Here is a 27,586-nt window from a genome sequence, read left to right as displayed (position 1 = left end):
CTGCGATTTCTCTGCCAGGTTCTGGTCAGAGCGTCTTTGACTTTGGGGGGGATTGTTGTAAAGTGGTGACATATTAATTCCCTCTTCCGTCTTGTGTTTGTGGACAAAAGTTTCAGCCCACAAATTTTATAACCCAACAGAAATCCTTCAAAACAGCCACTGCAAATGGAAATGGTGTGTTATGAGTTTCAGCAGGGATTCATATAAAATAGTTACTTAAATATTTATGAAATCTGCAAAAAACTATGAAAAAGTCCCACAGGAACCAACAGAATGTGATTGAACCCAGCAACAGGTTCTGTTTACCGTAGAAACATCCTTCAAACATGAAACCAGTCGCACACAACTGCAGCATACTGGATCTGTGTTTTCAATTGGGTTTACGGCCTTAAAGAAAACTGCAGTTTAAGTTTTATAATTTTTCCCAGAATCTTTTCAACCAGTGTTATGATGTCACCAACTCCAGATCCAGAACCAGTGAGATGACCAGGACATTTCTGGTGCTGACTTTCATTATTAAAATTCACAATCACATACACAAATTACACATAGAAAGGTAGGAAATGTTATTATCTTTCATCCAGTGAAAGCTTTCATTGTAATAGGCCTCAGGGTTTGCTTTTACATCACTGCGAGCGACAGAGAACTCCTACCACGCTCCAACAGAACAGCACTACATCTGATCCTCCGTTAATCCTAAAAGGTACAAACTACTGTTACAGACGTGACGTCACAATGTTCAGGAAGGGCATCAGCTGCTCACGCTTCAAGAACTTTCTCCATGAGCCTTCTAGTTTTCTGATAGTGCAGGTTTGTTTGAGGACAACTTAGACGCACGTAGACATGTCAGGGTCTTTTAGTGGATCAGTGACTGCGTTTACATGCAGTCAATAACCCTTTTCTAACCGGAATATTAGCAATAATCCGGTTTTGCACGGCCATGTAAACACCAATAACCCCTTTGAATAACCGGAATTTGCACATATTCGTGTTTTTAAAAACCCGAATATGACCCCTGGGTTACTCCTTTTCTAACCCGAATATTTGGTCATGTAAACGCCTAACAGGATATCCCCATCAAAAGGAACAGGAATTTGTTTTCTGCGCATGTTATTTTCGCAAGGAATCTTGGTCTTTTGAGTCCAGGAAGCGACATATGAAAATTCTCACGCCAGTCGGCGTGGGTGAACTCCATCATTACTACCTGTTCCCACCAGTCCTGACTGCACCTTCATCCAAAGTGTTCGGGCTGCTCTGGTGGAAACGGGTAACATGGATATGGATGGCACAGCTCCAGCTCCATTCGCCATTTCTTCACGTTCTCGCCTTCCATTAATGAAGAAGGCGGCGAGGAATAGTGTTAAGTCCTGGTGGGTCAGTACCAGCACCAAAGCGCAAAAGAAGGCGACTTCTACTGGGCTGTTGATTATCCGCCGTGCTGCTGTTATTGTTGTTGTTTTGAATTTGGATACAGGAAGAAGAAGCGGAAATGACGGGAATTGCGTCATCACGTTCTCCGTGCGTCGCTGGTTTGATCCAGATATCCCAAATGATTAATCACCATGTATACAGGGATAACCTTGTTTGCTCACGCATGGAAACAGATTATTCCAAATGTTTCAGTAACCGGAATATTGACCTTAACCCAAATTTTGACTGCATGTAAACGTAGTCATTATCTCTATAGGTATTTCTACAGTTGGCTGCACATCCAGGATGTAACGAGTCCAGGTTAACTGCACCATCTTCAGATGTTTCCAGCTGCATGAACCTGCTCGGCCTGCAGAACTGGAGTCCGCTGGACGTGACGTCCGGCTGGTTCCAGGTCCCTCTTCTTCTCCCATCAAATAAGACGAAAACTTAACCACAAGTGACACTTGTGAACTCTACTTGAATGGATTTAAAGCAGCAAACGGTCCACATGAACTTCTTTAATCCAAAACAATAAACAAAACATATAAAGGCACATTAACCCCAAAGTGCAGGAGGTTCAACGTTGATCCCAGTTGAAGTTTAGAGTCTTATTGGGACAGATATTTATTTTACTTCTCAGTTAAAACTGTAAAAAAAAAAAAACACACTATGCTTAACTGTTTTTTTAAGGAAAGTGTCATTTACAGTCGATGATATTAAACACCAGTGTAGTTTATAATGTTAAGTTGCTAAAGCGCTACTTTCAGTGAACTTGACTTCTGATCTGAATATAAACAGAGAATACCGTATTTTGCAGACCATGAGGCAAACATCGTAAGGCGCAATATCAATGATCTATTTTCGGGCACAACGGGTTGTAAGGCGCACTGCCATTTTTTGAGAAAATTTAAGGATTTTATTTTATTTTTTTATTTATTTATTTATTTTTTATACTTTTCTGTTTGCAAAAACTTGCAAATAATCAATAACTAATATTTACAGATTGTATAAAAAGAAAACAAAAGCCCAACAAACAAACTCACTGAAACTAAGAATGATCCACAAAACAATTTACCTGCAAATTTAACAGATAAAAAGGTAACTAGCTAGGTTAGCCTCTTAAAATTGATGGGGCTAAAAACTGGAAAGAACTGACTTCATACATTTGCAAATTATTTGAGAGAAAAATGTCTGACTTTAAACATATACATTTGAGAATTTCTGCCGTTATGACGTAAACCAGACGGGCTGCATATAAGCTTGACATTCAGCCATTTAATGTCAACATCAAAGTGAAAGTCGATGCAGCTTTATCGTCAGTTCAAACGGGCGTTTCTCTCAGACCGTGGTGCTCAAACAGAAACATCTCTGAACACCAAGTGCTAAAAAGTGCAATCTTTAAAAAATAAAAGCACAAATAAGGACATGCAGAAGTAGAGTATGATGAATGGAATAAAGAGATAAACAGAAAAGAGCATAAGGCCGTCTTCTTCTCTGCTCTGCAGACAAATCAGCCAGTGAAAGGTGGTTTTGGGGGGGACGGCCGCCAGGGGCAATTGTTTGGGGGGGTTGTGTAGCGTTAGTGGGCTGATCTCCTGTGATCTCCTCCCTGTGTGGCTGTGGGGCCCGGGGGCTCCCCCCCCCACAACACACACATCTGCTCCACACCCAACATCCACCCCCGCAGAGGACTTCATGTTCTCCCCTCTGACCCCCCACCAGCCTGCCTCGCTGTGCCTCGGAGCCTCGCTCAAGCTTCAAACACCGACGGAATCAACCACTGAAGGAATGAAGAAGGAAGAGGCAGAAAGACGAGGGAAACGGAGCCTCTCGGATGGACAGATGGAGCGACAGAGATGGACGGGTAGACAGACTAATGGACGGACAGATGGAGTGATATTGGGAAGTTTCAGGCATAATCCAGCGGTACAGACACTTCGCAGTGGGACAATCATTTCCCCCGTCGACCTGACAAAGACAGCATTACGGTCTTTAACCCCGCAGACTCCCAGATGCTTATTCGGCTGCAAAGTCAAATGTTTTACCAACGAGTTTTCACACTAAAGATCTGCTTTTTCTGGAGATTCAAGACAGAAAAAGTCCATGACGATCACATGACGCACCAACATGAGTCACAAAGTCGAATCTGGCCCGCCGAACCATTCAATCCGGCCCGTGACTGGATTCTTCCCTGACGGGCCTCTGACAGCTCAGGATATGAATCCTTGAAATTTGTATGTTTAGTGTTGTGGTGACGGCGCAGATTATATTATTTTGCAACAGCAACAGTTTCATTGAAAATGAGGCAAACAGGTGACGCATCAAATAATCAAATAATAATGTTATGCCAAAATATGATTTTTATTTAATTTTTATTTGAGGGTCTGGCCCCCAAGGTGACTGTCTGGTAAACTTCTGGCCCTCTGACAAATATAGTTGGTAAACTGATGTAGAAACTGGCTCCCTGTGGTGATGTCATCATAACCCCGTCCCTAAACTCTGATGTCACAAAAGCCCCAACGACTTTACTGCAAAATCCGGTCGTTAATGTCCGTTTCAGGTAGATTTTTTTCAGTTCGGTCCGACTGACACAGAGCACCGCCGAACCGAACCCGGGGCAGGGTTTCTGCCACGTTGCTGGAACGCTGAACCAGACATTTACAAGGGAACTAAAAACCCTGAACCGGACATCTACACGGGAACTAAAAACCCAGAGCTAAAGACACTTCAGACTCCAACACAGTCCTAACTTTACGAAAAAGTAAACAAGATAAAACAAGGAAGTTGCACTATTTAATAATAAAAAAGTAAATGTTGCAAAAAGTCCAGTTGCAAAAAGAAAATTTTGAATTTTATGAAATTTAAGTCAACATTTCTGATTTAAAAAAAAGAGCAATGTTATGCAAAAACTAAAACCTGGCATCTTAATTGTTAACGTGTACATCTTAATTCATTTCAAATGTATGACTTTATTCTGACAAATTTAAGTTACTGTAGCAATATTATGACTTTGAATGATGATCGCTTTGTGTCACCCTTTATTCTTGTACATTTACAGCTTTATTTTATTTTAATATACAGCTTTATTTTTGTAAATTCAATAGTTCTTATGAATCTACAACTTTAAACAAAAATCTTTCTAAACTAATCTTTATTTAACAGGAAAGAAATGTGAGAATGCTGAAAGATTTATTCTCATGAAATATAGGAATGTATTTAATTTTTTTCCCTTAGCGGTTAAAAAACATTTCTCCTAAATGTATCCACATATTCTTATAAAAATATTTACGTAATTCCAGAACTGTAAGACTTTGTTTAATCCGTGCTTTCAGCTTATTCTTGAAAATCTACAACTATATTTCACTAAATGTATTATTTTATTGTGTAAAATGTATTTATTTTAAAAATTCATGATTTTATTGTCATGCATTTATTACTAAAAACATTTATAATTAAATCCTGAAAACTGAAAACTTTGTCAGATTTATTCTTATACACTTTCAACTTTATTTTAACAAATTTACAATGATTTCATTAAAAGCTTAATACTGTCACAAATGTAAAACTTTGACTTTTCTTTGTTTGAATTATTTGATCACTTTATTATCAAGAAAAATTACTGTATAGTTAAACAAGTTTATTTTCATACATTTTAAACCATAAAGTCTGGAAATGAGGACCCTATTTTTGTAAATGTACAACTTAATTGAAATTAATTTTTTACTTGCAAATTTAGAATTACATTCTTAAAAATCTCTGGTTTTAATTTCAGAGTTTTAAAACTTTATTGTATATGTGCAATTTTTTGCTTCTAAATTTCCGACAATATTGTCCATAAACTTATGACATTGTTATGTCCAAATTCAGGACGTGGACAGGATTATTTTATTTGACTTTCCCTCTTTGTCTGTAACGTTCCACCGTGGATTAGCGTGTTTTCTCTCTTCAGGATGTTTCTGCTGCAAATCTCAGCTGGGAGGTGGAGTCCTGCTGCAGGGGATTGTGGGTAGGTGCAACCACTGACACACACATCTGCAGTGCTGCACCATAAAGGGCAGCGACACGGCTCTGTGTGTGTGTGTGTGTGTGTGTGTGTGTGTGTGTGTGTGTGTGTGTGTGTGTGTGTGTGTGTGTGTGTGTGTGTGTGTGTGTGTGTGTGTGTGTGTCCAGCAGTCCTCTCAGCTCACCTGACCAATGCCACGAGGGAAAGACATCCACCACGGCGTTAGAGAAGATGCTGTTGCTGCACATCCGTCTGTTAAGAGTTATAAAACGCTTTCTCAACTATTTGTTGCAGAAAACAGCTCCGTCAAGCACGGCGGTGGAAGGGTGATGATTTGGCCTGTTTTACTAAAGAAAATTATAAGTTCATTAAGATTAATATGTAAAACAACGGGTTTCTTTTACTAGTGTAGATAATATTGTTGGTTTAAACTAGGCCTGTGTTGAAAAAAATCGATTTTCCGATTCTAAATCGATTCTCATATCAATTCTTAAAAATCGATTCGTATGTCTAAAGATCGATTTTTTTTCATCATTACATTATAACTTTTGATATTTTTTTGTTTATGCCCAAAAAAGGAATGTTTTGTTGGACACAAGAATAACTAGTACCATGTTTTTGCCTTTAAATATGTTTAAAGGTATGAAAACATTAAAGCTTTCAGTTATAATTACATTCCCAAAAAATTAAAAACCGAAATAGACCAAAAATGGAAAAAATTCAAACGGAATGTGGGAAAAAAATTAAACTGATTTCATACGTCTCTGTTTCCTCCCTGGATCTGTTTGATAATTCTAACCCACATGATGTTTCTGAAAGCAGTTCTATCAGCATTCTGGGAGCTGATTGGTCCTTACAGGAGCATTAGCTGCTAATACTTGCTGTTGAATCTCAATATAATACTAGTATTAATATGTTGCATAATTACAGTCGTATAATTCATGCAACAGCTGAAAAAACAGTTTTAATAACACTAACCCAAATCAATATCGGAATCAAATCGAATCTTGATAATCGATTCTGAATCTTAAGAATCGAAATCAAATCGATTCTTGACATTTGAATCGATCCCCAGCCCCAGTTCAAACAAATAAAAATGTGAATGAACCTTTTTCAACAACTGATGCTGTGACTGAGGAAGTTCAAACAATTACTTTTTGGTGGGAAAAAAAATTGAAGCTTTTTCTCAACACGTAGAAGTGAAAGAAAATAGGTGAGACCAAAAGTGGAGTTATTTTTCATGCTAATGAGCACCGTGTTTGGAGACACCCAAACACAGCATCCATGAGGAGTAGCACCGGCTTCTCTTAAACCACTGCTGATGCCTTTCCCTCTTGGCATTGTGTTACACCCAGATAGTTGTATGGACGTCTGCAAAACCTGCTGACGGTCAATTCATGAGATGCTGATGATTAGCAGCACAGGCTACCGCTCATAAATCCTACTGAAGCAACAGTGGGATACTTAGGATTATCCACTTGATTACACACACACACACACACACACACACACACACACACACACACACACACACACACACACACACACACACACACACACACACACACACACACACACACACACACACACATATACATATATATACACACACCCTGGTGTTTCTTGTTCTTCATTTGATTGTTAAATAAATTATGCCATCGTGAAAGAAACTGAATGTTGTTTATCTGAGGTTTTATTTATGTAATAAATTAAGTTTTGACACCAAAAACAGAGGATTAAAAGAGGAGGTACTAAATGTTCTACGTGACTGTAAAGATGGCTGATGGTGTGATTTAAGTGACGGGTGTGAAGGGGCGATGGCTGCTGGGAGGGGGAGGCTTTAATAGACCCTGAAGCTAATTGGTTTGGTGGCATCTTCCAGTCCGTCTCCCCCAAAAGCCCTTGGAGCTTGAAAAGGGAGGAGGAGGGTGGGAGGAGTGGAGGAAAAGAAGGGAGGAGTGATGAAAAGGAAGGCGCAGGGCGGAGGAGGAGGAGGAAGAACGGGAGGAGAGGGAAGAGGAGGAGTTTCTTGTCCCGCTCCAGAAGACAAACTGTGGCCGCTGTGCCGGTGAGTTATTCCTCAGGTCAGGAGGGAGCAGCTTCACAAATTATCCTCCTCACGCCTCCCGCTGCATCCCGGCCTGCGCAGAGGGAGGAGGGGGTGGAGGAGGGCATGGGGTAATAATACACCCCTGCACCTGTCACTCCGGCTCAAGACGGCCCAGAAAATAGAAATATCACTGTCCTCCCCTGCAGACTCTTGGACTGGTGAATCACCCGGAAGAGGAAGAGGAAGGAGCTGGGAGGGTGAGGAAGAGGCGCTCTGAGGGATCTGTTTTGGGTGGAAAACTGCATAAATCATGAACCCAAACCCGCAGGGTTCTGCTGGAGTCTCCCCCAACTCACCACAGGCAGATGGTAGGGCTTCACCTGAACAGGCCACCAGTCCTCTGCACAAACACCCTCACACCTACAAGCAGTTTAGAACATCAACCAACCTTCATGTCTTAGACTGGGGGAGAAAGTGTGACTGCAGAAAAACCCACGCAACCACGAGGAGGACACGGAAATGCTGACCACTAAGCCTCTGTGCTTAGTGGTTAGTTTAACAACCAAATGGAATGAATTCTCTTGAAAATAAAAATGTTCATGTTCCGTTTTCTTTATTCTTGACTCAGAATTTAATACCTATTAGCTGAAGTGATGACAGCGCTGTGGCTGTGCAGGCTGTCTGAATTTTACACTTGGTAGCTGAAATACATTAACCGGCTAATTTAGTTATTTTAGCTTTGCTTATGCTAATTAATAATGTTTTCAAACATTAATTTACATTCACTTGGATCAAATCTGTCCAAACATCTTTATTTCAAATGGCCCTACCACCAAAACACCGGAAACAAGACCTGTCAAATCTGAAACCAGGACTAGTGATGAACCGAGAACCAACAGATCTGACTAGAAAGCTGAAACCAAGTTTAGTAGATCTGAACCAGGACTAGCAGAACTGAAACCAGGACTAGCAGAACTGAAACCAGGACTAGCAGAACTGCAACCAGGATTGGTTAAACTGAATCAGGACTAGTACAGCTGAGCCAGGACTAATAGAGCTGTTTTGACATAGTCCAGTAAGAGATTAGCTATCATAATTGTCCTCCACATCTGCCAGTGGGGGGGTTGAGCTTGGAGGCTACAGACCACCACAGACCACCACAGTTGGTGCATATCCTGGTACAAACACATAAACTGGTATAAACCATCCATGTGTATAAACACATGGATGGAAGGCGACATTATGGAATGAGGAAGAGCAGGTCTGGGAATCTCTAGAGGTTTAACATGACATCTGCTACATGTGACTACATTTCCCCTTGAGTCAAAAAAATCCAGCCACAATATACAACAAGACATCAAGAAACTGATGAAAATAAAATATGGATGTCAAAAAAGGGAGTCCAAGGCACTCTTCTTGTGGAAAAATATTAAAAAGCCTTTATTGAAACATGGCTAATAAGTGTAAAAACATGGGAGCAGAGACCCACGCGTTTCAGCGCGAGCCTTCTTCAGGGTTTTTACACTTATTAGCCATGTTTCAATAAAGGCTTTTTAATATTTTCCACAAGAAGAGTGCCTTGGACTCCATTTTTTGACTAGATATTGTTTTTTTCCCCAACACCAAAGAGCACCTTCAAGATTTTTTCTGAACAATTCCCTGAGCACTTCGGATTTTCTCTTCACTTAAAATATGGATGTATCCATCCATCCATCCATCCATCCATGATCCATCCATCCATCCATCCATCCATCCATCCATCCATCCATCCATCCATCCATCCATCCATCCATCCATCCATCCATCCATCCATCCATCCATCCCTTCGTCCTGCAGTAAGCCATAAATACATAATTGTTTTATTAGCTGTCATTTCCTAAACCCTTCCCTCTCCATCCGGCAAACCTAGTCCCCAGGATGTATGAATGTATGGATGGATGGAGAGATCAATGGATGGATGGAGGAGGTAAGACCAGAGGATTCCCTGAAACACAAACTTACACATTCAAATTCACTTTTTTTCCCAAACAAATTCAATAAATCTGTAGTTTTTCTGTGACACTGACAACAGTTCCAGATGTAATCCTTCAACTGTAGACAACCTCTGAACCCATGAGGATTAGATGAGGGGCAGAGTCTTAGTTTAACATTTTGAGGCCGCACGTAAAAGCAGATGTTACTGAGATCTTAAACAAATGGACCGTGTGAGTTCACAGACTGTACCAGTCCTGGTCCTGGTGCTAGTTTTTAAAAACAGCAGAAACACGACTCTTCTCAGACTCACGCTGTCTCCACTATAAAAGAAATATTTTTTTTAAATCAATGTTTTATAGGCAAAGATTCTCCCAGGAATGACAAGGAGCATTCAGGAGCCAGATTGTAACTGACATTTAGCAGAATGAGGAAAACTGAACATGAAAAAGTTTAACTTTCACTTGTTCTACAACCCAGGAAGGTTTCTCCAGAGTCTTGCAATCTTTCAAATAGGTGGTAAAGAAACTCAACTTGAAATTAAGTTTCCATTTTTTAAAGTTTGAGTTTCCTGCCCAGTTGTGGTGGATTAGCACTCTGGTGAAACTTTGAGGCCTGCAGAGGGAAAACTTGGTGCTCCAGACACGTCGACGTAAATGTTTCTCTTTGATGAGTCAGTTCTCGCCGCAGCTCAACGTTACGCTGAATTTCTACAAAAGTGTTTGTCTCCCAATTTTTTGGTGGCTTTTCAACAAAAACAAATCAACAAACAAAATGGTCAGAAACCGTACACACACGAAAGCTTTGAACCAGAAACAGCTAACGCGGTTACCGCAACCGGCTCGCTAACGAGCTCGCTATTGTGGTAGTTTTTATCTCTCTTAATGTGCATCCCTGATGCAAGTACCAGAACTGGATTCTCTAGTCTCCTGAGTCCAGATCCTGGACTCCCTGTAGATCCAGACTAATCACCAGGAAACGTTGCATCTGGAGCATCCAACGATTACAGCTCAACTAATTCTGATTTTCGGCTTCGCCACAAACTTTTGACTTGATTTCTTCATATCTCTGAATCTTTTCTTTGAAGACACGATGTACCGTAGGTGATGGAACCGTGGTCACAGTTCTGATAACTTAACACAGAACCAGGAAATGACGTGGAAAGTGACGTTTTCTTGTCTTCTAGTGATGACTTTGAGAGGACTCGAGCTCGCCCCCAGTCCGCTCAGAGTTTGACGCTAGCAGCTCACAACCCCCTCCTCTGCACCCTTGAAAGCCTGCGGTGACCCAGGATGTGCAAAACGGGCCGGACAAATGAATTGCTGGAGCCATTACGGCGAGGAGCTGCCGTACCTGAGCTGAGTCAGCGGTCCGCTCGCTCCATCCGTCTAATGGACAGCAGGAATTTAATTAGCAGGAGCCGCAGAGCGGGCGGTGGCGGGGGTGGGGGTCCACTGCGTACATACACGGGTCTGTGTGTGTGTGAGTGTGTGTGGCCTCTGAGGCTCGACCCCTGCTGTCATCCCTCAGAAACCCCGTCCATCAGCAGCAGGACGATCCGTGCTCTTCATCAGTGCTCCGACTGTGTCCTGAAGAGGTCAGGGGAGGGGCTGCCCTGCTCGGCTGCCCTGCTCGGCGGCACTGCGGCCGCTGAGCAGCGAGGCTCTACGTGGCTCAGACGTTTCTGACCGCTTCTGATTACGCTGTTCGGACGGTACAGGTCACTTTTCAGCGCTACCGTCATCGGTCGTGAACTCATTTATGCTCTCTCAGGTGACGCTGGGTGGACGTCAGCAGGTGAATCAAAAACCTGCAGGACTGCGCTCAGGGCAACACTCTCCCGTTCAGGTTCTGAAGTCCAGAGGTGATCTCAAGGCAAGGCAAGTTTATCTGTGTAGCACAATTCAACACAAGGTAATTCAAAGTGCTTTACATCAACATTAAAAGTGGCAAGACACCATTAAACAGTAAATAACAAATAAAATGAAATAAAATGATAAGAAAAAAGGTAAAATACTAAAAAGCACAAGTTGTTAAAAGTAAGGGCAGTAGAGTACAGCAGGTACATCTCATTCTTACAATGGCAAGAATTATATTTCTATTTCTCAATGCCTGTTTCCAGGTCTTATTTCACACAACTGAAGAGAATTACGTTTCTATACAGTCAAAACGTACAAAGACCGGGTCAAATACAGTATTCCAATAAGTAATCTCTGCCGATTCGTGCGGTGAATCAAACCAATTTGACAATTCTACGTCACAATGCCTGCATTCAGGGCTTATCCATAACTTTGCACGGTTTTCAAAAATCACAAGAATTTAATTTAAGAGTACACTTAAATAACAAATAAAATTTCATTAAATGATGTACTGTGATGTCAGTGTGACAACGGATGCGAGTTGTGCCAAGAGTACATCAAAAATGCACATCTGACAATAAATTTAAAAAGGTGGCAGTAGTATATCTAGTATTTTTAGCCATGTCCCAGACATACAGAGGTTTCTTCAGATTCTTGGAATCTTTTAATCACACAAAGTGATGAAACCCTTCTAAATTAAAGAAAAAACGTAGTCATTGTAGAGAAGATAAGACGGGAACCGTGAGCATTAACTTTCTGCCAGGGACTGTGTAACTTAGCACACAAAAGTCTTTGCCTTCAGCTAAAGGATTTGTTTGGAGTCATTCATTCAAATTTTCAACCAAAAGTCAGAAAAAAAAAAAAAATCCGAGCCACAAAACACCAAAGAGAAACCTGAACAGCAAACCCCCAACCAGCAGCTCCTCTACTGACCACTAGAATCTCTTTTTGCTCACCACAACCTCAACCTCTTCTTTATTCTATTCTGTTCTGCATTTTTCCAACCAAGCAATCAGCAACCTCGAGCCACAGACATGAAAACGAGAGATGGGGTCTGCTTTATTACTTTATCACTCTATTTCTCCTTTTACCGACCAGCATGGTTGGGAGATTGGACCACCTGATGGACAACACAGGATACTCCACCGGCATGAAGAACCACAAAGGTCATCGCACCAGACAGCAAAGACAAAAGCTGCTGGGAACAGGATCTCAACAGGATCCTGGGAGGATCTTAAGGGAGGATCTCCAAAGGATCTCAGCAAGATCTTGGCAGGGTCTCAAGTGACAGCGTGCTTCCTTCACTCTCCAGACCAAACTCTGGGCCATTTATGAAGCAGCAGAGAGGGATTTTCAATACAAAACCAGAATACTTCACCAAATAGTATTCCAACCGGGCAGCACGGTGGCTTGGTGGTTAGCACTGTTGCCTCACAGCAAGAAGGTCCCCGGTTCGACTTTTTTGATTTTTGATTTTATTAGGGATCCCCATTAGCTGGCGCCGTAGCGACCAGCTAGTCTTCCTGGGGTCCACATAAAAGACATACAAAATAGATTTACAAATACAACATTAATTAATATCAGTATTCAGTACTAAAAAACCTTACAATTTAAAAACAAGTTACATGTTACAAGACTTTTTCTGTGTGGAGTTTGCATGTTCTCCCCGTGCTTGTGTGGGTTCCCTCCGGTTACTCCGGCTTCCTCCCACAGTCCAAAAACATGTATAGTAGGTTAACTGGTGATTCTAAATTGCCCGTAGGTGTGAGTGTGTCTGGTTGTTTGTATATATGTGTCCCTGTGATGGACTGGCGACCTGTCCAGGGTGAACCCCTTGCCTCTCGCCTGTAATGAGCTGGGATAGACTCCAGCAGACCCCCGTGACCCTGCAAAGGATAAAGCAGGTATAGAAAATGGATGGATGGATGGATATTCCAACCAAAACCACAACCGGAGATGATGTTGTTCCTCATCAGGACCTGGTTCTGGTCCTAACAGGGACCTCCAGCACGGATGTTGCACTCCAGCCCTCCAGGTCCGCTGTCCTGATTCTAACTGATCATCACTGCTTGTCATCAAGGTCTGCACAAGTCTGTAAATGACACCGTTGCATGTATCACGGTGTGTAGAAGCAAGGAAACATCTGAACCAGTAGGATAGCAGCCCTGGAGGGCTGGAGTCCAGGACCCTGCCCTGCGGGGTCACCGAGCGAACCACGGTCCTCATGATGCACAAACACCAGACCACTCTCCGGTGGGTGTGTGTTCTCCGCCTGCAGCTCCTTCATCCTGAAGAGGACGCTCCCTCCTTCTTCGTCTTAACTCAACTTTATTTTAGGATTTTTTGGACGTCTTCATCTCCTCGCCTGCAGTCGTTTCACCTGCGGGGGAGGAGGTCGACTCCCTCGGCTCCTGGATGTTCTGGAGGAGGAGGAGGAGGAGGAGGAGGAGGTGGAGGAGGAGGGGTGCTGCTTCATCCCTCCATCCACACACGGAGACGTGAAGACGCTGCGTTCAGGAACAAGTCAACTCCAGATTTTCTGCAACGAGACTCGTTCAGGGCCCGAAACTTTTATGTTTCACCGTTTTCACAAAAACACGAAACTGACGTCTCCGACAGCTTTAAAATATCAGAGCAAAATGTTACAATCAAATTTTAAAAGATTGAAAATGAATAACATTCATTTTAATCATAGGGAGGAATTATAGTGATACATTTCTATTATTAAAAGATTTTGATTTCAAAGTGAAATGATCCCAAAATGATAGTAAAAGAACTAGTTAAAAAGGGAAACTGCTAATAAAATCATAATTAAAATGACAGCAAACAAAATAAAAGAAAATGAAAATAAAAACTTGAAGGAGAAGAATCTGATAATAAAACAAAATACAATAAATAAATAGAATGGTTAAATACAAACTAATAAAACGTGAAAAATTAAGAAAAATAGCTAATGAAATTATTTAAATATACAAAAAATAGAAATCAATAAAAAGCTAAACATAATTTAATATTATGTTTATATAATATATTATATTATTAACATAATAAAATAATTTCCGGCCAATGACAGCAGAGTATTCATGTTTATTCTGAGGTGTTCAGCAGCTCTCAAAATGAAGAAGCAGCGGTCTCTTCATCCTCTCCTCCTCCTCCACCTCCATGTCCTCCACCCCACCTCCTTCACTTCCTCCTCCTCCACCTCCTCCTTCACCTTTTTTATCTCCCAGCAGCCGTATGGTGCTCAGTCGGGGCGGAGCCTCCGCCATCTGTCAGTTTCCCCGCAGACGCTCACAGCTGTTCTGAGCACACTGGCATCAAACTGTGTGTGTGTGTGTGTGTGTGTGTGTGTGTGTGTGTGTGTGTGTGTGTGTGTGTGTGTGTGTGTGTGTGTGTGTGTGTGTGTGTGTGTGTGTGTGTGTGTGTGTGTGCGTGTTATATTCAGAGGAATCTGCAGGTGAAAGACCACAGGTAACTTTTGCTTTCCTTTCTTGAGGAAATGTGGACGTAGCTGCAGTTCCTCTACTGACCACCAGGGTCTGGATCCAGACCTGTTAATTTCCATTAACTTCCATGTTCAAATGTCGACCTTTAACAAGGGGTCCTATTCCTTTTTAGCGCTTGGGATTCAAACGTCGTCCCCCTTTGATCCAATCCCAGAACTGCTGAAGACACGGATCAGCTGTAAGAGGAAACTGGAGAAGATTCCAGGAGCTTCAGACAAACACTTTCACTGCTCGCCACCACTGAGTGTGTGTGTGTGTGTGTGTGTGTGTGTTTGTGGTCACAGGATGGATTTCTGCGGTTTTCACGTTGCTCTTGTCTTAAACAACTCCACATGACGGCTGCAGGACGGAGAACCCGTAAGAGGAGACGAGCCCCAGACCCCCCCCCCCCCCGCCGCCGCCGCAGAGGTGTCACGGATTGTGTTTCCGTCAGTTGTCCAGAAATGATTTCAGATACACTTTCATGTCTGCTGCCACTGCCCACAATGCACCTGTGCTCAGGCCTGGTGACACGAGTCTTCACATGTACTCAGACGTACTTCAAAGTAAAGCCTTTATTTAACCAGGTTAGTCCCATTGAGATCGGGGTGTCTTTTACAAGGGAGACCTGGCCAAGATAGCAGCAACATAGTTACAGAATTAAAAGATAAAAAACAAACAAACAAATCAATTAATTACATAAAGACATAATTAATTAAAACACTTGCATACAGAGAGTCTGAACTCCACTGTTTTCATCAGAGCTTTAAATTCAGTCACAGGTATGAGGTTTCGTAAATGCAGTGTTGCATGTTTATTCCAAGCATCTGGTGCTGAAAACCTAAAAGCTTTCTTCCCAAATTCCGTTCTGAAAATGAGATAAAATACTCTTGCAAACTAACAAAAAATACTTTTGCAAAAATAAAATAAAATGCATTTAAAAAATTGAAAAAAATTGCAATCCAAACTAAAATTTAAAAAAGAATGAATAAATAAAGATGCGAAACAAAATAAAATAGTACATAAATGTATTTGCTAAATAAAATTGCAAATTGCAAAGTCGAATTAAATAAAGAAAGAAGACAATAAAACAAAATGTTGAAATGAAATGAAAATGCGAGTAGTAAAGCGGGGTGACGTGTTGCTGCAGGTTGGAGCAGGTTGGCAGCTGCCGTTTGCTGCAGACTGACGCAGCGCTGCTCACAGATCCAGTAATTAGTTCAGAAACGAAGCTCCAAATCTCTTTAAGAGCTCAAAAAGGAACTGGGTCACACTGCTTTACAAACACACACACACACAAACACACTGCTGGCGTCGTGTCAACCTGCAGAGTTCATCCAACCTCACATCACAATAAACTGGTACACACAACATAAAACACACTCATTCTTCCATTTCATCCCACTTTTCTGTCTCTACAGGCACCAAGATCTCCTTCACTAAAAAGATGAGTCTAATTTCAACCTAATGCAGAGGAGACATCTCTGGGCTCGGAGGCATCAGGGATGGAACACAGATACCATCACCATGGAAACGTGGATAGTACTAACTGAGGAGTACCACAAGGCTCTGTATAAGGACCTCTGCTTCCTTAGTTCTACTTGAGAACACTCAGCTCCATCTGGAGTTCAGTGATACGGGACTAGGACTACATGCAGATGGCACCTTGATGCATGTTCTTCATCAGAAATGAGCAGGTGTGCTCCAGACCAAACACCAAAAGGATCATCCACACTGTTATCAGCGCTGTGAGCAGGAAATGGCAACATTACAAAGTCTTGGCTCTTGCTGTAGCCGGCGCCTACAGGTTCGCCGGCTCTTTCTGAATTTTCCTCATTGCTTAGTCATGTTTCTTGTCGGTTTATCTTTTCTAAAATCAGGTCCTCCTGAATACAAAACATTTCCAGTCACATTTATTTACCTGTTTCTAACAGGCAACCATGTTAAAAGCGTTCATAGTAGGGCTGGGGATCGATTCAAATGTCAAGAATCGATTCAATTCCGATTCTTAAGATTCAGAATCGATTATCATGCTTTGATTCAATCCAATTCAATTCCGATATTGATTTGGGTTAGTGTTATTAAGTGTTTTTTCAACTGTTGCATGACTTATATGACTGTGTAGTTATGCAACATATTCATACTAGTATGATATTGAGATTAAACAGCAAGTATTGCAGCTAATGATGCTGTAAGGACCAATCACCTCCCAGAATGCTGATAGAACTGCTTTCAGAAACATCGTGGGTCAGAATTATCAAACAGATCCAGGGCAGCAAACAGAGACGATGAAATCGCTTTTAGTTTTTCCCACATTCCATTTAAATTTCTTCCATTTTCATACTATTTTGGTTTTTAATTTTTGAGAATTTAGTTTTTAGCATTTTATGCAAATGTAACCCCAAGACAGTATATAAAGTAATGAAATATAGACAATTTATGCAATTATAACCTAACACTTTAATGTTTTCATAGCTTTAAACATACTTAAAGGCAAAAACATGGCACCAGTTATTCTTGTGTTCAACAAAATATTCTTTTTTTGGGCATAAACAAAAAAATATCAAAAGTTGTAATAATGAAAAAAAATCGGTCTTTAGACATACAAATTGATTTTTAGGATTTAATATGAGAATCAATTTAGAATCGGAAAATCGTTTTTTTCAACATAGGCCTAGTCACAACTGACGGAGGGTTGTCCCTGGTTCTGATTTCAACACCAACGAGGAGACTCAACTCAGAGGCGCGCTGTGGAAAGGGAAGTTGTGTACTACTACTTGACACCAATGCAAACAAAATGATGTTTCTAGGACTAACGCTGAGCTTTTCCCCCGTTCCTCTGCAGCGCAGCATGTGTATGATGTGTGAAGGTCGGTGGTCATGTGATCCGTGAAAGCGGGTCAAATGTTGCACATAACAAGGCTGATCTGTTCATCCTGGAGGTTAAGTGACCCGGTTAGGGAGGCGGGGCGGACAGGACCTCGGTGTGACGACCTCTGACCTCTCAGCGTGTGGTAACGCTCCCGTGTGGGAACGCAGTCAGGGACCTCTGACCCCGGGATTGTTCTGGGGGCCGTCGGTGAGCTGGCATGGAAGTGGATGATCACTGGATCATTCACCCCCCTTAAACTCAAGCTAAGGTCTGCTTAGATCCACTCCCCTCCACAAGATTCAAGGAAAAAAAGTCAGGATTTATGATTTTATAAATATGCAAGAAGGAAAACTATTCTTAACTTCTCAAAACTGGAAGAAAAACCAGCAAATCAACAAACTGACAAACTTAAATAATCTTTAATCCATGATTCAGTTCTTTCTGAGGAAAGCACTTCCTCTAGCAACGGTGGAGCTGGACGCTGACCTTGCAGCCCCCCCTGGTGGTCAGGAGGGCTCACGCAGACAGCCTTAAGTTCCTTTGGTCAGGAGTTTTAGCTGAATGAAACGCAGCAGGGAGGATCAAACCACCACCGTCCTCCGCTGACCTGCGGGGAAGTCTGTTTCCCCAGATCCATCCGGGTCACGTGACCTGAAGTCTGACAGACGGACTGCAGCAGGTGACGTTAGCTGACCAGAACAACCTCACATCTGTGGAGTGTCTGTTGCCGTGGTAATCCACGAGGCCGGCCTGCCTTCACTGGGACTCTAATCTGGAAAAGCTTCCCTGCCTTCGATGAAACCGGATCCTCGCAGAACCCAACTGGGAGAGGGGGGGGGGCGTGAGGTGTCAGCCCCCGAGGTGTCAGCCCCCCCCCACCTCCTGAACTTTCTCCACAGAAAAGTAATCCAACCAAACTCTCTTTCGGGCGGGGAACTTTAAAGTTCACAGACTTTTAGCTGCCATTCATTTAATAAAAATGAAGCCTAAAAATAAAAAAATCCAGCGATTCAGCAGCTTGTAGATCCACCTTCAGCAGCGCTGTCTTGAAGGGACTAATCAGTAGGGATGGGCGGTATGGACCAAAAAATGTATCACGATAATTTCTGGCATTTATCCCAATAACGATAAGAATGACAATAAAAAAAATACCAATTCAACTCCACCTTTTTAACTATAAATCTATCACCACATTCAGTCTTTGGAGCCCCCAAATCACTGCTCTTAAAGATACTAAATACTACTAAACGTCATCAATGGGAATTTATCGTTTTGTCTTTCTTTCTTTGTGGCTCCATTCTTTCTTTCTTTTTTTCAGGCTCATATCTTTCTTTCTTTTTCTTTCTTTCTTTCTTTCAGGCTCATATCTGCCTGCCTGCCTGCCTGCCTTCCTTCCTTCCTTCCTTCCTTCCTTCCTTCCTTCCTTCCTTCCTTCCTTCCTTCCTTCCTTCCTTCCTTCCTTCCTTCCTTCCTTCCTTCCTTCCTTCCTTCCTTCCTTCCTTCCTTCCTTCCTTCCTTCCTTCCTTCCTTCCTTCCTTCCTTCCTTCCTTCCTTCCTTCCTTCCTTCGTACATTGTAGGTCGATTTAACACAGAACCATAAATCAGCTTTACAGAAAAACGTCATCAACGGGAATTTATCGTTTTTACTGCAAGATGACAAATTCTTACCGTGGGGAATTTTTTTGACGGTTTATCGTGAACGGTAAAATATCGCCCATTCCTACTAATCAGTCTCCCATATGACAACTTTGCTTAGGTTCATCAGGTCTTTCCAAAACATTGGATCTTTGATTTTCCAGTTAAACAGCCCAAACCACCATCACTCCACCACTGTGCTTCACAGAAGCTAAGAGGTGCCTCCACATCATGTGACAAACTCACGCGCAGCATCACCTGCTTCTCGAAGACTAATGTCTCCTTTTCTCAACACTCATGATTTAATGTTAGCCTAAACATGCTACATGGACTTCTAGATGATTTACCTGAAGGTTTCTGAAAGTTACTTTCATATTTGTACTTTTATACACGCCGGAGCACCTGCTGATGATCAGCTCCAGCTGGACGTGACTCTTACATCCTATGGCAGCAGCTAGGGGATACCTATGATGATGATATACTTTTTTTAAATTGATGACAGTGAAAAAGGTTTTGTGTTGCTCTTCATTTTAAATTGTATTTGTCCAAAACTAAAACTCAGTTATACAAATCATTAGACGTGCAGAAATGCCCCAGTTGTGCAGCAGAACCGGTTAAATGGACTGGGTTTCCAGGTGGAGAACCTGAAAGAGGACCTTCTGGATCAGTCTGCGCGTCCTTTCGGCGGCTGGTTTCAACAAGCTTAGCAGGAGCTCAGACTGTATGTCAAGCGGCTGTCGGGGCGTCAGATGTCCAACCAGATGATTCTGCTATCAAGGAATGGGGATCAGGACCAAGCTGAGCCGAAACAGATACTTCAGTTTCATCTGGACCAGCTGGGATGTCCTGGTCGGCAGCAGCTGGGTTTCCCCAGAAAAAACTTCTCTTAACTCATGAAAGTTCCCATATTGATCATATGGATTGATCATATTACTGATTGTGGAAGATGGAACAGACTCAATCAATCATCTTTTGATTGGATCTGTTTTTTGTTTTTTTGTCCCAGTTGACCCATAGCTGTACTGATTAGTAAAATATATCTGTTTCTGTCTCTTTTAGTCCCAGTAAGAGGATCGAGTACGGAAACTTTAGGGTTTAAAATGTACCAAATGCCTTCAGTAGAACTGGCCACGCCCCCTGTGATGTCATCCACAGGCTTCTAGAAAATGATTTTTAAGCCTCGTACTACATGGCGCTGACAGAACACGCCCACTTGATGTCAATCACAGCAGGTTGTTTTAGCTCCACTAAATTAGCCTATGCTAAGCTATGATGCTAATTAATATTATTTCGTATTTATTCTGATCTCATCCGTCCAAAAATCCTCGTTTAAAGTGGCCCTACTGAAACAACACGTGAGTGGAGGTGGGAACCGGGCTAGTGGTGCTCCGCTGGGTCACCTGGCCTGCAGCTCCCCCCCCTCGGACCAGAGGACCTGCATTTACATCCAATCCTGGCCCAGATCATGGCCCACACTTGTGAGAAAACACCAACAGAACCAGCAGCTCTGATGGGAATACTGCACCGTATCCTTTGTGATTTATGACAAGATATTTACATGATTCGCAAAAAAAAAACAAAAAAAAACAGTAAAACACAATCTCGATGGGAAACAACAGGAATGACTGCTGATCTACGGATCAGGAAGACTTTACCACAAAAATGTTGTTCAAACTTTAAACACATCATCAAAAATTGGACAACACCACATTGGATCCATCCACCATCAGACCCAACACCATCAGACCCAACACCATCAGACCCAGCACCATCAGACCCAGCACCATCAAACCCAACACCATCAGACCCAACACCATCAAACCCAGCACCATCAGACCCAACACAATAAGACCCATCAGACCCAACACCATCAGACCCAACACCATCAGACCCAACACCATCAGACCCAACACCATCAGACCCAACACCATCAGACCCAACACCATCAGACCCAACACCATCAAACCCAACACCATCAGACCCAACACCATCAGACCCAACACCATCAGACCCAACACCATCAGACCCAACACCATCAAACCCAACACCATCAGACCCAACACCATCAAACCCAACACCATCAAACCCAACACCACCAAACCCAGCACCATAAGACCCAACACCATCAGACCCAACACCATCAGACCCAACACCATCAAACCCAACACCATCAGACCCAACACCATCAGACCCAACACCATCAAACCCAACACCATCAGACCCAACACCATCAAACCCAACACCACCAAACCCAGCACCATCAGACCCAACACCATCAGACCCAACACCATCAGACCCATCAGACCCAACACCATCAGACCCAACACCATCAGACCCAACACAATCAGACCCAACACCATCAGACCCAACACCACCAAACCCAGCACCATCAGACCCAACACCATCAGACCCAGCACCATCAAACCCATCAAACCCAACACCATCAGACCCAGCACCATCAGACCCATCACCATCAGACCAACACCATCAGACCCAGCACCATCAGACCCATCACCATCAGACCCAACACCATCAGACCCATCAGACCCAGCACCATCAGACCCAACACCATCAGACCCATCAGACCCAGCACCATCAGACCCATCAGACCCAGCACCATCAGACCCATCACCATCAGACCCAACACCATCAGACCCAGCACCATCAGACCCATCACCATCAGACCTCCATCAGACCCAACACCATCAGACCCAACACCATCAGACCCAGCACCATCAGACCCAGCACCATCAAACCCAACACCATCAGACCAACACCATCAGACCCAACACCATCAGACCCAACACCATCAGACCCATCAGACCCAGCACCATCAAACCCAACACCATCAGACCAACACCATCAGACCCAACACCATCAGACCCAACACCATCAGACCCATCAGACCCAGCACCATCAGACCCAGCACCATCAGACCCAACACCATCAAACCCAACACCATCAGACCAACACCATCAGACCCAACACCATCAGACCCATCAGACCCAACACCATCAGACCCAGCACCATCAGACCCATCAGACCCAACACCATCAGACCCAGCACCATCAGACCCATCAGACCCAGCACCATCAGACCCAGCACCATCAGACCCAGCACCATCAGACCCATCAGACCAACACCATCAGACCCATCAGACCCAGCACCATCAGACCCAACACCATCAGACCCAACACCATCAGACCCAACACCATCAGACCAACACCATCAGACCCAACACCATCAGACCCATCAGACCCAACACCATCAGACCCAACACCATCAGACCCATCAGACCCAACACCATCAGACCCAACACCATCAGACCCAACACCATCAGACCCAACACAATCAGACCCAACACCATCAGACCCAGCACCATCAGACCCAACACCATCAGACCAACACCATCAGACCAACACCATCAGACCCAACACCATCAGACCCATCAGACCCAACACCATCAGACCCAGCACCATCAGACCCAACACCATCAGACCCAACACCATCAGACCCAACACCATCAGACCCAACACCATCAGACCCAGCACCATCAGACCCAACACCATCAGACCCAACACAATCAGACCCAACACCATCAGACCCAACACCATCAGACCCAGCACCATCAGACCCAACACCATCAGACCCAACACCATCAGACCCAGCACCATCAGACCCATCAGACCCAACACCATCAGACCCATCAGACCCAACACCATCAGACCCAACACCATCAGACCCAACACAATCAGACCCAACACCATCAGACCCAGCACCATCAAACCCATCAAACCCAACACCATCAGACCCAGCACCATCAGACCCATCACCATCAGACCAACACCATCAGACCCAGCACCATCAGACCCATCACCATCAGACCCAACACCATCAGACCCATCAGACCCAGCACCATCAGACCCAACACCATCAGACCCATCAGACCCAGCACCATCAGACCCATCAGACCCAGCACCATCAGACCCATCACCATCAGACCCAACACCATCAGACCCAGCACCATCAGACCCATCACCATCAGACCTCCATCAGACCCAACACCATCAGACCCAACACCATCAGACCCAGCACCATCAGACCCAGCACCATCAAACCCAACACCATCAGACCAACACCATCAGACCCAACACCATCAGACCCAACACCATCAGACCCATCAGACCCAGCACCATCAAACCCAACACCATCAGACCAACACCATCAGACCCAACACCATCAGACCCAACACCATCAGACCCATCAGACCCAGCACCATCAGACCCAGCACCATCAGACCCAACACCATCAAACCCAACACCATCAGACCAACACCATCAGACCCAACACCATCAGACCCATCAGACCCAACACCATCAGACCCAGCACCATCAGACCCATCAGACCCAACACCATCAGACCCAGCACCATCAGACCCATCAGACCCAGCACCATCAGACCCAGCACCATCAGACCCAGCACCATCAGACCCATCAGACCAACACCATCAGACCCATCAGACCCAGCACCATCAGACCCAACACCATCAGACCAACACCATCAGACCCAACACCATCAGACCCATCAGACCCAACACCATCAGACCCATCAGACCCAACACCATCAGACCCAACACCATCAGACCCAACACCATCAGACCCAACACCATCAGACCCAACACCATCAGACCCAACACAATCAGACCCAACACCATCAGACCCAGCACCATCAGACCCAACACCATCAGACCAACACCATCAGACCAACACCATCAGACCCAACACCATCAGACCCATCAGACCCAACACCATCAGACCCAGCACCATCAGACCCAACACCATCAGACCCAACACCATCAGACCCAACACCATCAGACCCAACACCATCAGACCCAGCACCATCAGACCCAACACCATCAGACCCAACACCATCAGACCCAGCACCATCAGACCCAACACCATCAGACCCAACACCATCAGACCCAGCACCATCAGACCCATCAGACCCAGACCCATCAGACCCAGAACCATCAGACCCAGCACCATCAGAGTAAGCCAGCACTCACCTGCGTGGACGAAGTAGGCCAGGTAGAGGTCCAGCTCCTTGACGGAGACTCCGATGTGGTGCGGCTGAACGCAGAGGCTGGGATTTGAGCACTGCGGTGACTTGACCAGCCGCTCACCGTCCGTACTCTCCAGAGGAATTCCTTTGAATAAAATCACCATGACCAGGTCCAGCCGCCACACCTTGTCCGCCTGCCGGAGGCAGTCTATCCTCCTCATCTTGCCCTTCTGGTCGGGGTTCGACAGCACGCAGCACGGCGGCTTCTTCCCCGTCACCGTCAGCACAAAGTCCTCCCTGAACTCGGGTCGGATGTCTTTGCGTAACTTGGCCAGGAGCCGGGACGCCCACTTCTGCTTGACCTCGGGCTTCTCGCTGAGAAGCTCGTCCTTCACAGCGCGCTCCTCCTCCTTGGACATGCGCTTCTCGTGCTTCTTGAAGTACTTCCTCTTGCGAGCCTGCAGGTTGAACCATGTGTAGGCGAAGGCCCGGACGTGAGGCAGCAGGGCTTCAATGAAAGGATGGAATTCATCCTGAAGGATGGGGATGACAAGAAAACAGGGATTACAACAAATCCGTAACTCATCATGCGACCAGTACACCATCATTGACATAAAACACTCATCAGGGGCTGAGAGAGGTCACGGTTAGGCCTGTGTTGAAAAAAACGATTTTCCGATTCTAAATCGATACTCATATTATTCCTGAAAATCGATTTGTATGTCTAAAGATCGATTTTTTTACATCATTACATTACAACTTTTGGTATTTCTTTGTTTATGTCCAAAAAAAGCTATATTTTTGTTGGACACGAGAATAACTAGTGCCATGTTTTTGCCTTTAAATATGTTTAAAGGTATGAAAACATTAAAGTTTTCAGTTATAATTAAATAAATTGTCTATATCAATCAATCAATCAATATATCAATCAATCAATTACTTTATTTGTCCCCAAGGGGGCGACTAGTTTCGCGACAGGAGAAGCACACAATGGTAAATATACATAAAATATACATAATAAGTTACAGTAGGTTACACATCATAGTATAGACCTAAGCTTAAGAGGGAAGGCTTTTTCACCCACTACCTTTTCCCTCCGGCATTTAAAAGAACAATAGCGGAGAGTACAAAGGAGTGTTTGTATCCATTTGTCTTCGCAAAAGGGAGTCTAAGCAGTAACTGATGGTAGAAACTGAAACTGTTTATTAAGGGATGTGAGCAATCAGACAACATGGAGTTTGCCTTCTTGATCAGCTGTTTGTTATAAAGTTCTTGTAAAGTTTGTTGAGCCGACCCAATGATTTTACTGCTAACCCCCCGTTCACACTGAAAGCGTCACGGGAGTCATAGGCGTCTGGCTGCCATTCATTGTCTATGAAAAACGGGCGTCGAGAGGCGGCGGGGGCGGCGGGACCGGCGGGGGCGGCGGGAGCGTCGGGCGGCGGGCGCGGCGCGTCAATTTGAAAGTTGAAAAATCTGAACTTTATGCAAATGAGCAGCGGCGAAGCCGAGGCGTTGTCCAATCACAGACCGGGATTCCCGAAGCGAGAAGCCTCAATGCAGATTGTACTTTCATGTAACACAAACGTACACTCATTCACATGCGTACAGGAGCAGAGCTGTGCACTAACAAACTTATTTTATCAGGAATTAATATATTTCATCCAGCAAAATGACATTTTTGCTGATTTGACTGCCGTTTTTACCTGAACTGCTCATGTGAAACATCTGATGGGTGAGGAGCTGGATGGTCCCAACGATTTTATTTGCCACATTGATCCAACGAAAAATAATTAAAAACCGTGCTTATTAATCACAAAACACAGGTTAAACATCATGACCAAATCCGCTGGGACCCGGTGTGTCAGTGATCAGCGCACAGACTGCAGCCTCGCCTGATTTATGGTTCCGCGTTAAATCGACGGCGTAGGGACGCGGTGCGGTGTGCGTCGCCGCGTACCCTACGCCGTAGTTCTGCGTTGGTGTGACGCGGAACCATAAATCAGCCTAGGCGGATTTATGGTTCACCGGGAGTGGGATCTGGCGGTTGATGTTGAATCCACGGACCAAACTTGTTAAGGAGCATCAAACTCACTCTTATCTACAAGGAAATAACGCTAAAATATAAAGAAGGCGTCCCAAAGTGTGATCTATGGTGAAATAGGAAACTGAAGATGTGTACGCTATATGTGTAGGCTGTTCCCACTGTTCCCTTCAGTTCTGCAGCGCAGCTTGAAACCCCGCCCACCCCCGCCCCGCTGCAGCACTGACGCTTTCAGTGTGAACGCACCAAGCGGCGAGATGCTGGCGTCGGGACGCCCGTGACTCTTTCAGTGTGAACGCAGGGTTAGACTGACAACCTTATTGAGCAAATTTCTGTCTTTGACCTTCAAAGATTGAAACCAACAAATGAAAGAAAAAGTGATAACAGATTTGATGAAAGAACGATAAAACATAGTCATCAGGGAAGAATCGACCTGGTATTTAGAAAGTTTTCGGAGACAAAAAAGGCGCTGCTGGCTTTTCTTAGATATCGAGTCTGAATTTTTCCCAAATTACAGTTTGTTGTCAATAATAGTGCATAAATATTTATAGGACTCAACAATTTCATTACTTTATATACAGGTACTATCTTGGGGTTAAATTTGCATAAAATGCTATAAACCAAATTCTCAAAAATTAAAGACCGAAATAGAATAAGAATAGGAATGTGATTAAAAATAAAACCAATTTCATACGTTTGCTGCCCTGGATCTGTTTGATAATTCTGACACACAATGTTCCTGAAAGCAGTTCTATCAGCATTCTGGGAGCTGATTGGTCCTTACAGCATCATTAGCTGCCAATACTTGCTGTTGAATCTAAATATAATACTAGTATTAATATGTTGCATAACTACAGTCTTATAATTCATGCAACAGCTCAAAAAACATTTTTAATAACACTAACCTAAATCAATATCGGAATCGAATCGAATCAAATCTTGATAATCGATTCTGAATCTTTAGAATCGGAATCAAATGATTCTTGACATTTGAATTTATCCCCAGCCCTGGTTACGGGTACTAAAGAACCTCCGTGAGTTCGCCCAGAGGTTTCCCAGAGGATCCCAGACTCATGAGGGAGGTCCTCTTGGCAGGAGCTGACTCCGCCAGGTTCCCGGTTCAAGTCCCCACAGCCCGTGTTGGGGGCCTCCAGCAGTTTGTTGCTCAAACATCATCTGAGCAGAACTTTGA

The 27,586-nt window shown here is 43.8% G+C and overlaps 1 protein-coding gene across 6 annotated transcripts in view; it reads right to left on the bottom strand.

Annotated features, from left to right (window-relative positions):
* Positions 1–27,586, bottom strand: part of nfia (nuclear factor I/A) — a 157,377-nt gene that overhangs the window by 81,800 nt on the left and 47,991 nt on the right. For all 6 annotated transcript variants that reach the window (XM_061738111.1, XM_061738112.1, XM_061738115.1 and 3 more), the window contains exon 2: positions 24,355–24,883. In XM_061738111.1, coding sequence (XP_061594095.1) covers positions 24,355–24,883 — 529 coding nt within the window. The remainder of the gene's footprint in view (positions 1–24,354; positions 24,884–27,586) is intronic.

The sequence above is a fragment of the Cololabis saira genome, chromosome 13 (genome assembly GCF_033807715.1).
Source record: "Cololabis saira isolate AMF1-May2022 chromosome 13, fColSai1.1, whole genome shotgun sequence".
In the NCBI taxonomy this organism is placed as follows: Eukaryota; Metazoa; Chordata; class Actinopteri; order Beloniformes; family Belonidae; genus Cololabis; species Cololabis saira.
The sequence above is the reverse complement of the archived record's forward strand: the minus strand, read 5'-3'. Positions and strand labels throughout refer to the sequence as shown.